General features: G+C 44.7%; 1 protein-coding gene across 5 annotated transcripts in view; it reads right to left on the bottom strand.

Annotated features, from left to right (window-relative positions):
- GTF3C1 (general transcription factor IIIC subunit 1) overlaps window positions 1-13,386 on the bottom strand; it is a 163,786-nt gene that overhangs the window by 15,873 nt on the left and 134,527 nt on the right. For 4 of the 5 annotated variants that reach the window (XM_014605759.3, XM_019482373.2, XM_006270521.4 and 1 more), the window contains exons 33-35: window positions 10,937-11,223; window positions 8,373-9,012; window positions 4,377-4,416 (exon numbers count right to left, since the gene is read on the bottom strand). In XM_014605759.3, the coding sequence (XP_014461245.2) occupies window positions 4,377-4,416; window positions 8,373-9,012; window positions 10,937-11,223 (967 nt within the window). Of the gene's footprint in view, window positions 1-4,376; window positions 4,417-8,372; window positions 9,027-10,936; window positions 11,224-13,386 lie in introns of those variants that run through there. The other variant, XM_014605761.3, reaches the window with a different exon arrangement.

The following is a 13,386-nucleotide window of genomic DNA, read 5'->3' as shown; positions in this document are numbered from 1 at the left end:
GGATTAGAATGACAGAAATGACAGAAATGATTAGAGGCCTGAAAAACATGACTTGTGAGAAAAAACCTGAAAGATCTAGGGTTATTTAGTCTGCAAAAGTAAAGACTGACAGGAGATTTGAGATAGGAGTCTTCAAGTACTTGAAGGGTGATTATATAGAGCAGTGAGGGCCAACTTTTTTGCAGGCCAGCATCTTCCCTGAGTGCCAAGGCAATCCCCTTCCCCTACCCAGTCTGTTATTCTGATCATTGCTCTATCTGTGCTCACTCCCCAATCTGCCAAAGCTGCTTATGCTACCTGGGGCACTGAGGATTGGCCACTCCTGATGCAGAGGATGGAGATAGACTAGGAGTAATGGTTTCAAATCACAGCAGAGTAAATTTAGGTTGGTGATTAGGAAGAACTTTCTGCCTATGAGGGTAGTTAAATAATAAACCGTGGAACAGGCTACCTAGGAAGGTTGTGAAATCTCCATTCTTGAATTTTTTTAATAGCAGGTTAGACAGACACTGGATGCTTTAGTCAGGGATGAGCTTGTCCTGAGCAAGGGGTTGGCCTAGATGACCCCCAAGGGCTCTTCCAACCCTGCTGTTATATGATATTATGATTCAGATGTCTACGTTGCATCAGCTTTTGGCTTTACTGACTGATTTTATGCAATAGATTCTGTCAAAGATGCACAGAATCACAGGTGTGGGATAGATTCAAGTCAGACTCCATCATTTTGTATACACCTTGACTTCTGAATGTAAACTGCAATTTGAAATAATATGTTTCTAGCCCATGTTTTGAAGATTAACTTTAAAATATGGACCAAACATCAATCAAGAGTTATCTTTGGAGCCTGCAAGCCACCTCAGAACAAAAAGTTCCAAGATCTTTAATCACTAGGGTAAGGATAACAGGAGATATGGTTATCATCAAGAATTAGAAGTGATACACTTTAATTATTGAGCCATTTGTCATATCACAAACAGCCTTGGCTAAAGTGAATATTTAATGTTAGCGACAAAGTTTACCCCAGCCTTCCCCTGATTCAGGAATCCAATTCAAGAAGCAGATGGCCTATAAGACCAACCTAGACACAGCTCTGCACTGTGAGGCAGCAACAGACATCAGCTGAATCACTCAACTCCTTGATTTCAACACATTGGGGCTAGCACCAATGTGTCTCATACTGACTCCCATGTTGCACTGTTAGCTCAAGCCCTTGGGAACTGGGGGCATTAGGTTTCTTTGGGTCTAGCATGGAAAAGACTATTATTATTCATCCTGGTATCTGGGAGTTCTTGGTTTTGTTGCCAGCCCTAGCCTTTTTCAAGGGACCTAGTCCAAGCTGTAAGAGCGTGGCTAAGGCAGAAGGGCCCAATGCTTACTTCTGTGTGATCACAGAATAAATTCTTTGCAGACAACTAGCTTGGTCAGCAATGTGAAGGAAACAGTCAACTCATTCTACTAAACCAATAGTGAGGTCAAATTAAACTGAGTACAAGGCTTCAAGGGAGACGTTTTTTAAAGAAAACCTTAGAATAGATAATCCAAATACACTGTACCATAGCTCTAGCTTATCATTGTTACTAATGTGTAATGTAACCAAATGCATTACATATAGTTCTTCCATAATAGATGCATCTTATTAAGCTTATAGGATTGTAGGAAAGTAGGGCTGGAAGGGATCTCATGAGGTCATCTAATCCAGCCCCTTACTCAAGGCAGGATCACCCCTGAATAAACCATCCCAGCCAAGACTAAACCATCCCATCCAACCTGCTTTTGATTTTCCAAGTGTGGAGATTTCACAACTTCTCTGGGTAGCCTGCTCCAATGACTGACCAGCCTCATATAGTCAGGAAATTCGTTCTAATCTCTAACCTAAATTTTCCCTGATGCATTTTGAGACCATTGCTTCTGGTCCTGTCCCCTGTGACCACAGAAAAAAACCCATCTCCATCCTCTCTGTCATCACCTTTCAGGTATTTGAAGACTTTTATCAAATCCCCCCCTCAGTCTTCTCTTCTCTAGACTAAATCATAGAATCATAGAAGTAGGGTCGGAAGGGACCTTGTAGATCTTCAAGTCCGACCTGCTGCCTGGGCAGGAGCGAAACTGGGCTCAAGTGACCCCAGCCAGGTAGGCATCGAGTCGCTTCTTAAAGACCCCCAGGGTAGGAGCCAGCACCACTTCCCTTGGAAGCTGGTTCCAGATCCTAGCCGCCCTAACTGTGAAGTAGTTCCTACGGATGTCTAATCTAAACCTACTCTCCAACAACTTGTGGCCATTACTCCTTGTTATCCCGGGGGGTGTTAGGGGAAACAAGGTCTCCCCCAACCCCTTCTGGTCCCCCCTAATGAGTTTATAGAACGTCACAAGGTCCCCCCTCAGCCTTCTCTTGTGAAGGCTGAATAGGTTCAGGTCCTGTAGCCTCTCAATGCAGGGTCTGCCCTGCTGTCCCCGGATCATGTGGGTGGCCCTCCTCTGGACCCTCTCAATGTTGTCCACATCCCTCTTGAAGTGGGGTGCCCAGAACTGGACACAGTACTCCAGCTGTGGAGTAGCTCTTCCACCCTCTTTTCATAAGTCTTGGCTCTCAGCCCCTAATCATTCTGTGTTTCTCTGGACTCTGGACTCTTTTCAAACTGACCACATCCTTCTTGAAGTGTGGGGCCCAAAACTGGACACAGTACTCCAGATGAGATCTTACCAGTGCTGAAGAGAGAAGAATCACATGCTTTGATTTGCAAGTGACACTCCTGTTAATGCAACTCAGGATGCTGTTGGCTTTTTGTGAAACAAGAGCACAGTATTGGCTCATATTCAGCTTATGGTTCACTGTCCTTCTCTGACATAGCGCAGTCTAACTAGTCATTCCAGTCTGTATTTTATATGCAATTATTCCATCCCAAGTACAGACCTTTGCACTCATCTTTGTTGAATCTCAACTGATTGAGTGTGGACCTTTTCTCCAGTCTACCCGGGTCATTCTGAATCCTAGCCCTAGTCTCTGGAGTGTCTGCAATTCCATGTAATTGGCATCATCTACAAATTTGCTACGTGTGCACTCGATCCCATCAAATCATTGATGAAGATGTTGAACAATACTGGACCCAGGACAGACCCTTGGGGAAACCCATTTGACACCTCCTTCCAACTAGATATTGAGCCATTGAGGACTACTGAGTATGATGATCCAATCACTTATGTATCCACCATACAGTACTTTCATCTAGTCTACTTCCTGAGCTTTTTAATGAGAATGTCAGACTGGAGTGTTAAAAACCTTGTTAAAGTCAAGGTATATAACATTCAAATCCAGGTTGCTTAGATTACCTGTAAAAACAAGTCTTCTCAGTGAAGATCATAAGCCAAGGTAAAAATAAAACACAGTGGTGGAAAGTAGCATTCCAAGATGGTGAAGGAAGGAGGTAAGGAAGTCTCCCTTTCAGAACTGTAATTCATAAGTCTTTCAGCTAATCCTGTTCATATCTCTTTGCTCTTTTTTTATGGCTCTGCTCCATTCCTTTAAACAGACCGTTTTTATTTAAATATGGAGTTTTACATAAGCTATTTGTTCTATTGTCACTTGGCTCAAACTGCATCTATTTCTTAGACCTGAAGAAGGGTATTTTGTGTTTGAAATATCTAAAATCTCTCTTACTGGACCAACAGCATGACCAAAAGACATCACCTTCAACATATGCTTGCCTCTAGCACATCTCTTGGACCATCACAGCTATAACATCATGATTTTCACACAACCATGATTTTTGCAAGGATATAAATCCCAACTAATTATCATCCTTCAAGTCCATAGGAAAATCAGTTCCTAAAGTCTCAGTGAGACAAAGATATCAGAGAATATTTGTTAGAATATCAAGATATGCCACATCTACAAATATAGCATGTAGACAGGAGAGAAAATTGGAATCCTTGGCAAATTCAAGAAGACCTGTTGCCATTCTGTGTGCCATCCTCCTCCTCATCCCGAGTCCTCCCAGTATAGGTAAAATTCTGTGTAGCATTGTCACATGTAGCCAGATACACAGTAGATAAATGCTTATTCTTGTGCTTTGGGGAGCAAGCAATAAAATGTTAGGCTGTAGTCCTGCCTCTTGCCCTTTTATCAAGAGCCAAGCTATGAGTTCACCTGTAATTCAGGTAACAATTTTTTCAGAAACTCCACTCCATATGCCAAGAGGCATTGTCTGTAGTAGGAAGAACAGGCAGTACAGCGGTGCTAGGTTTCCATACTATCTAAACCCATCAAAGCAATGAACTTGCATCTCTGTTCATGCCAAACAGCATATTCTTTTACAGTTTTCATTTTAATATGAATAATACCAATCGTTTAAGGACTCTACCAACTTCTCTGTACTCACCTTTCCCTTGCTGCCTGGGATAGATCTGTCATAGAACTTACTGAAAAAGATCATAAAATATATCATTAGAATCAGAGAGAAAAGAACATGCAGATTTTAAATTGATTCCCCCATGGCTGTATCCAATAGAAGATAATATTATGTAGGCTCCTATGTAAGAGAAAAGTTTAAAATAGAGCACAAGCAACCTAAGCTTTAGACTTTAATTGCACAATAGGATTTAGGGTTTTAATTTATATTTTTTATCTGTATGTGAATGATCATCTTCCTTCCCATTTCCTAACACATTCTTTCACATGTTCAGATGCTTAATTGGTGAGAGAAGATTCAGGATTATTATCCAGTTTTTTCAAAAACTGTAATAGGAACTTTTATGTCAACAGTACTCTAACTATAAGGGGCAGCAGAAAAAAATAAGTGAATCAAAATAAAGGGAAACTATGTGAAAGACAAGATTTTTCGTGGGTGGCATCTTTTATTGGATCAAATGTATGGTTGGGAAAGACCAAATGTATGGAGAGGCAGAAACAATCTATATGCATACTATGCTAAGGCAATAAAATCTCTGGATAAAAGGCACAGGGATTGAACCCACCCAGGAGAGAATGCGTGCAGACAACTATTTTAAGGAGAAACTTAAGTTTTACAAAAAGAATAATACAAAGATCATTAAGGTCTCAAAACACTCATGCATGTATTTTACAATATGGATACTCATGGGAAAAGTTAAATATACAAATTCTTAAAGTATTAGGGTGTGAGGTGGCAAATTCAAGCATTGAAAACCTTGGTATTTCCTAACTTGAAGCTGTACACAGCCTTCATTCTGCTCTTGTGTGTGTGTAGAATCACAGTCATACAGAATTAGGGCTGGGATGAACCTGCCTCTGCTTGAGGTATTTCGTATTGTGATATATTTTACCTACATAATCATTGGCGACATGTAGGGGGTGCATGTGCACCCCCTGGAAGTACCAGCCACAAAACGTGCCACTGGAAGCGCACTTCTGGTTTTGTTACTGGTGGTTCCACACTCAGCGATTGACCGCTGGGGGACCCCCCCGGTCAGCAGTTGGCCGTGGGGGGACCCCCCACCCTGACAGCAATCTGGTGCCCCCCCAGACTCAGGAGGCATCAGTTGCCCATGTATATAATCACTTTATAGTTCCTTTTCTCCTGCCTTAATCAATGTATAGGATGCATCACTTAATACTGAATGTATATAATAAAACGTTAAGTTTACAGAAACATCATGACCACATATGCTTCTTGCTAAGTGTATACTGGATGTAGAGGGTACCAGTTCACCACAGAAGCCAAGAGAACCTGGAACCCTGGCAAGACAAAGCGTCTAGATTTGCTCATTTCCTTGCTCAAAAAAGATTGTTAACATGTTCAGAGTTGTTAAGGGTCTACCTATAAAGCAGAGGTGGTCAACCAGGGGTACTTGGGAAGGCCCTAGGGTGTATGCATTGGCAGGCAGGGACGGAGAACCACCATCCACCACCCTGCGCTGCCGCCTCCCAGGAGCAGGCCTGGGGGTGGGGTGGGAGGGTGTGTGCAAGGGCAGCGGTACCCCTCTGCAGGTGACACAGGTGCCGCCCGGACAGCCAGACGCGTGGGGGGTGTTTGCACATGGCCGCTGCCTTCCACCACCCCACGCTGCTGCCGCTCCACATCCAGCAGCCAGGGGTACACTTATTAAAAAGACTGAAAAATTCTGCTATAAAAGTAACAAGCTAAGCAGTCCTAAGTCTGCTCACCCAGCAAGTTTGTACCACGGAACCAAAAATTTGTGCTCCAAGATTTTAAGGATGAGCTTCTGCTCAACCTATAGATTCATTTGAGGAGGCTAGAGTTTTGAGAGCTGAGAGTTTTGAGATTACATGAGCACAGGCCCAACAGCCAGATAGATGATGCTTTATTCTAAAATCAAAAATTAAACCAGAGAGGAAGTACTTTTGGCTTAGTATACCATGTTACTTAATAACACTTTGGAAAAAAATCCCACAGTTCCCATAAAGTCAGCTTGAGATAAAAGAGGCTATGCACACTCTCACTGGGATCTGACATGTACCACATAATAGTGACATGGTTTAATGATTTGAGCTTTAAAGCCTCTGGAATTCCAGTAAATGACACATTGGGGTGGAATTCTATTTCCCTTTAGTTATCCAAGTTACAGGTTTTTTAGTTGTCTAAGCAGCATATTTGGCACATAAGCATATTTGGCAATCCTATTTCCCAACAGCATGGATAAGTAAGTGTGCATGCACTAACTGCATGTGTGCAGTGGGCTATGCACTAGCTGGGCACATCAGCAGCTATGTACGCATACCCCTTGCAGACATATACTGGCCTCCACAACCTGAACCTGTTGGTGGCCCAAAACCTATTAGTAGATGGGGGAAGGAGGCACAGCCTTTCATGTTTTAGCTCTAATAGCTGAGTGGTTAGGGCACTTGCCTGGGAATCCAGAGAACCAAGTGCTAGGCTCCCCTTGCCCAGAAAGTGTTTGAACCTGCATGTTTCTGACCTTCTAGCACAGGGGTAGGCATCGTTTTTTGGCTGGAGTGCTGAAAAAACCACAATGTCTACCTTGGAAGGTGCCAGAGTGCCGACATACCCGGAGCAGGCGTTTGCAGCCCCACAGCTGCAGCTGGCCCACGGAGCCCGGTCTGCTTGCAGCAGGGCTTGCAGCCTCCCAGGCACCTGCTGGAAGCAGCTTGAGCTCCGTGGCTGGCAGCAGCTGCTTAGAGTCCAGGCTGGCTGTGGTGTGCAGAGCAAAATGGCCTTGCGTGCCATGCTTGGCACACATGCCGGGGGTTGCTGACCCCTGTTCTAGCACAACCATCAATGCCACAGATCAGACATAATTTAGGTTCTTCTCTTGCACTTCTTTTGAAGCTAGCCCCCTGGACAATCAAGGATGGGAGGCAGGTAGCACCAGAAGAACAAAGTAAACCACAAGGTGTGTGGCTTAGCAAGATGGCTGCTGTCCTAGCAGGGTTGGGGCTGAGTTCTAGGCCAGGGGTTTTCAATCTTTTTAATAAGCGTATCCCCGGCAGCCGGACATGGAATGGAGTGGTGGGTGGCGGCATTCCGTCCCCACCTGTCTGTGGGCAATACAGCATGTCTGTGTGTACTCCTTAGGGGCTTCCTGCCTACCCCTGGTTGACAACCCTGTTCTAGGCTGCTCCTGATAGGGCAGAAACTTTCCTACTGCATTGCCCCCAACCCATTTTTTCTCTAATGACTATTAAATGCAATGGTTTGTGGTTCAGCTTTAAATGGAGTGCTGGAAGGGGAGTGGATAATGTCTGACCTGCAGTATGGTGGTTAGAGCACTGTGCTGGGAAGTCAGAGAGGTGCAGATGCAAACCCCTATGCCCAAAGAGAGGGAAGGGAAGGGCTAGGCCAAGAACCTGTCTCTGGCTTTCCTAAACTAATTAAAACATGAATGTCCTCTTCCATTCTGTCTTCAGGACACGCTTATGCTGTTGCCTATGTAATGCAGAACTGTGTACCTAGGAAAGAGAATTCTCTAACAGTAGGTAAGTGACAAAAATACCATTTATGCCATTAAAAAGGCCTGACCAAAGGGAAACAGAATTGCACTCTGGGAGCACAAGCGTTTTAAAATTCTAATCTCTGTTCTGAATGTGAAACTTAATCCCCAGAATATCTATTTCTCAAAATATTTTGGACGAAATTATGCTTTTTTCACAATGACATTTTCGCAACAAAATAAAGAAACCTGCATTGGACCTAGGAAGGAGTCTTTTCCATCCTTGTTTTCTAGGTCTGCATGAACTACTAAAGTGAAATGCAATCTTTTCTGAGAGAGATGGAATGGTCTTCAAATGTAATAGTCTTCTCAGTTAAAAACTTATTTCTTGCCAACTAATCTAATCCCAAATAAACTAAATAAATTATTTAAACCCTAAACAAACAAACAAACAAACAAACAAACAAACAAACAAACAAACCTCTTACTTTTAAAGACTTCAGAATTTTCCTGCAAGTGCCATGCATCATCAAGCTGCTCTTTGGCTGGATAATCAAGGTGGGGAATCTGCTTTTCCTGTTCATTAGCTGCATAACTGTCCTTCATTGCAGATTCTTCTGCCTGAGTGTTAGCTTTCTCTGGATCTTTTTGTGAGTCAGTAACAACAGATTCTGATATATTCACTGGATGTACTGTCTGCCTCCCAAAAGGACATGGTTCTTCATTTGTGCTTAACATCTTTTTCATTGTGATGGGGTCAGTAAAATTTGCATCAAAGGCAGTTTCATTTATTTCTTCCAAACAGCGTTTTTGGTTGTGACAGACTGAGCTATTGTCTTGAAGCTCAGTGTGTTGAGTCTTCAATCTTTTCCTTGTGGATCCTTCATCACTGACAGATTGTATGGCTATTCCAGCCTCTCCCTTCTCTCCTGAAGACTCCTCCATTTTCTTTGGCCCTATGTGCACAGAGTCCTGTTGTAAGTCCAACTGAGTGCCTTGCATGCCAGCATCATTACCTTTAGTCTTCAGGCATACTGAATGCAACAGCCACGGCTTAGCAAATATCACTGTAACCAAACGTACGGAGTTGCCTCCTACTTCTAATACCTGCTCCATTTTGAGGAGGTCCTGAAAAAAAACACCTGTTTTATTGTTAGCTATCATCACAGCTGTAACTAGCATTTTCACTTTCATACCTTGAGCAAGGCCAGTTTGAGGGGAGGTTTGGAGAGCACTGAGTTGCTGCTACTGCCAGAGGCATCCTAAGGGCTACCATTCTCACACCCCCTCCAAATTGGCTCCCCACTTGTCCACCCCCGGTTAAATTACTGGCTATCATTGTAGAATACCAATACAACCTAAATATTTAAAACCTACTAGAATTCCAGGCATTGCAACTGGTAGTAAGGATGTTGTCATAGTCAGTCTCTTTTCAACTTCCCTGGTCCATACTGGTAAAGGACGAAAAAATTTTTTTCTGTATAAGCTTCTCTTAAATTCATCAAATATCCTGAAATCCTCTTGTATACCTTAGAAGGAAGAGGTAACTTGGGAATAATCCTCCACCCTCAAAGATCAATCTTGGGACTTCTGGGATGGCTGTGGACTTTCAACCCTAGCATTAGTTTAATACTACTGTCTTTTCTTCAGCAAGAATAACATAGTATGTACACGGCAAGATTATCGTTTGTTACTGGCTGGAAATCTAATTACTAGATCTATTGCCCTGTAACAGGGGCCGTCTCGAGGCCAGTCCAATAATTGGCCCACACACCTGGCTAGGGCAGTCTGGCCACTTGCTTTTCCTGCCATGCCTTTGATTAACTTTGGAAGTTGTTTATAGGCAGATTTACTGCCCAATGCCAAGGGCGTAATACACAGCTTCAAATTCCTCTTTACCATGTCCCATGCCTCACAGATGGCATTACTATATGGCTCCAGCCCCACACTGGTTCCTACTATATTCCAGACTGACATTTTGGACCCCAACCTGGATCCCCCCTGGTCAGGTGGCCTAACCTCCCCTGTCACTTAGGGCAGCAAACTCCCTAGACCTTTTTCCCCCTCTCTGAAGTGGCCCTCTTGGGACCTTTGGTCTCACAGGCCCTGGCCTTGCCTTTAGGCCAGTTGGGATTCTAGGCAACTGGCTCTGGCCATCTCTCGTGGTGGGCGCTTTTGCCCTTCAACTGTCCTGGTTGTGGCCCCAGCATTGATTAGTTGAGGGTTTCCTGGGTAGGCTCCGGAGCAGCTAGCCCTCTCCCATATGGGTCTGCCTTCTCAGGCCCCTCCACACTCACTATTCTCACTCTCCAAGCTTGTGGGCCACAGTCACCCTGGACCCCTCCTGGGCCCACTGTTCCACCCTACTGGGCCTTAATTCCACCCCCTCACTGGGGCAACTACTTCGCCCTCTCACTGGGGCTCCTGGGTCTTAAGCTACGTGGGCCTCAAGACCCACCTCTATGGGCTTCAGCTCTGTGCTTTTCTGTCGGGGTGCTCTCCCCTAGCCTTTCCCCTTCACAAGGTCACCAACAAGGCAGTGGGATCTGAGGCTTTCTGGCACCCCATACTTGCCTTTCACTAGGGAGGCACAGGTGTGGCATTTCTTGGAGACTGCCCCACCATCATACCACCCAACCACAGCAGGGTGTCGTTTCAGTTCATGCCCCAGGACCAGGAACCTTCTCCATCTCCATAGTTCCTACCCTTAACCTTCAGGCTGTTCTGGCAGCAGCAGATCTCCAGCTGGGCAATGACATCCTTTTGGCACCCTGCAGCAACTACCACCTGTTCCTCACGGCCTGGTCTTATACCCAGGGTGTCTTCTTGTGGTCATGTGACCACCTAATTAGGCCTCCTCATACCTGATGGCTGCTCTACAGACTGCCCAAACCTCTTAAAATGGCAGACACAACCTGTGCTCTGCCACATGCTCCCAAAAAGTAATTTTGTTCAGTTTACGTTTGTTTCACATAGGTTATAAGTTTTTTCCATTAAAAAAGAATGTCAATGAGTTTGCACATAATTATTGTTGAAGGAGTCAAAAACCAACCTGAATATACTGTTGTAAACTCCTGGTGCGCTCAGGGTCAGCTTCTTCATAGCACTGGAACTTCTTGCCCAGTTCTACTTTGTCAATTCCGAAGTAGGAAGATCCCTCGATGGCATTACGGATCTCCAAGATGGCAGACACATCTTTTGGGCTATACTCATAACACTCTGTACACTGATGAAGAAACTGTTCTACCTTGTAGGTTTCTTCCTGGATTTCTATCAGCCTGGTGAAAATGTCAGGGAGGCAAGAGACACCTACAACCATGCTGTCAAGCACAGAAGGAACTGCAACACAAAACAGAATGAGGACAGAATGTTACCATACATCAATGCTATTATACAACAAATTATGTAGGCTCAAAAATAATTAAAACTTTAAATGAAAAATACAGCATTACTCTGCATGCACCAATGTAGTTCTCTCTATATGGCTTGACTACTGAAGGAGGTTGAGAAAAAAAAGAATTCAATTGGGCAGGGTGCCAGGAGCATGGAGCCCGGCCCGGTGGGAGCACAGGGTCTGTCTGGCTCCATCACGCAGGGCTCCCTGGGCTTGTATGTAGTTACTGGGATCTCCGCCCGAGCCTCACACCTCTGTGAGGAGCCCTGTGCAATGGAGCCAGAGGCCCAACCCCACTCAATGCTATGCACAGGTCATGGGGAACAGTAGGGAGCTTTGTGATACGGAGCCGGACTGGCTTCACCCCTCTCTCTGCCGAGCCCCATAACCTGCATTGCTGGCTTCATCATGCAGTGTTTCCCCTGGCAGCACAGGGCTCAGGCATGTGAGCCCAGTGCAATGGAGCCAGCAGCCTGGCCACATGCAGTCCTGGGGCTCGCTGGGACAGTGCGCCACTGTGGGGCTCTGCCTGCCATGGGCCGGGAGTGCCCTGAGGGGTCCACTGCCTGCTGCTGGTAGGTAGGGGCTATGTGCAATAGGGAGCTGTGTTTGTTGGGGGGGTTCCATATGCATGCCCCACCACACTCTGCCATGTACACACCCAGCCACCCTCACATATCCCACAACCCCCATACCCACCCACACATCCACTCCTCCCATACACACCCACATGCTTCCCCCACCCCACATACACACACACACCCACAGCATCCCACAAACCCTACACCCACCCACCTACCCATATCCACACACTCCTCTACAAACCACATACACCCACAAACACATACCCATAGCCCCTACAAACTCTATACCCACCCACCGGTACCACCTCACCCCTGAAATATACAAGAGTAAGACTTCAATTTGAGCTATTATGAAATCACCTCTATGTACATGATGCAAACACACACAAATCAGGACGAAAGTATTAAAAAAAATAAAATTAAAACATTAAAATTATTTTTATTTAAATTAAAATTAAAATGTTATTGTAGATGTTTTTTAGTATATCATTGAGTTTTTTTCCAGTTCTAAGATGGCAAACCCCCTCACCTAAAGGAGTACTTTTGGGGGCAAGGGGAGGGACTTCTGGTGGCAAAGGTCAGGGGCAGAACTTCCAGTCCCAAGATGGCGACCAGAGGACAGGGCACCTGTCAAGGGGTGGGGCTACCCTTGTGGCCCTTGACAGCTCACCAAAATTTGTTAAGCGACCCTCCAGCCAAAATAATTGCCCACCCCTGTTATAAATGAACAGGTTCAAGAGAGACTACTTTTTTCCTTTGGAGAAGATTAGTAATATCCATAGGGATAATAAAAAAATACCGGAGAACTCCTCCATTGGGAATGACTAAAGAAAATAATTCTTCAGTCAGATCTGAAGAATGGCTGATCAGTGTAGAAAGCTGTCGATGCAACCTGATAAAGATCATGGAATGGAAGATTAGCATTATCATGCCATAAAGGAAACAGGCACTTTGGGCATAGAGAGGATGTACATCATGGGCTTTTGCCTTAATTAAAGGGTCTGTACCAGAATTTGGCTTTGATTCTGTGCTAATTTCAAAGTTAGCAGGAGTAGAATTCCACACCCTATTTTTGATCCAGAATGATGCAAGGGACAGATCTGACAATGCCCTTAAATATATCTTTTTCTTCCTATTTCCTTTTTTGAGTTTTGCAGGCAGCCTTTACAGAATGCCTTGTTGGTCGCTTATCACAGTCACACTCCTTTGATAAGGAAGCTCAGGATAAGAATCACTAATGACCAGAGGGTAGGTGTACGGTAATAGGTTCCTAGGGTATGTGTTTTAGATTCCTGTTGTGGTTTAGGTGACTAGAACAGGCAAGAACAGCAATAGGCCTTCAATTACAAAAATGATGAATCTTTCCTGGACATCCTTCCTTTTCCTCAGCCAGCAACCAAGCAGCGAGTGAACAAGGGCTACAAACAGGGTAAGCAGTTTCCAAGTCATTTTGCCTCGCCCCCCCGCCCCCTTTTGAGGGGACAGCCTTTTAGCTTGGTGTGAGGAAGCAGGAAAAATGGAATC

Source organism: Alligator mississippiensis, chromosome 13, assembly GCF_030867095.1.
Source record: "Alligator mississippiensis isolate rAllMis1 chromosome 13, rAllMis1, whole genome shotgun sequence".
In the NCBI taxonomy this organism is placed as follows: domain Eukaryota; kingdom Metazoa; phylum Chordata; order Crocodylia; family Alligatoridae; genus Alligator; species Alligator mississippiensis.
This window is presented reverse-complemented; position numbering and strand designations above follow the sequence as displayed.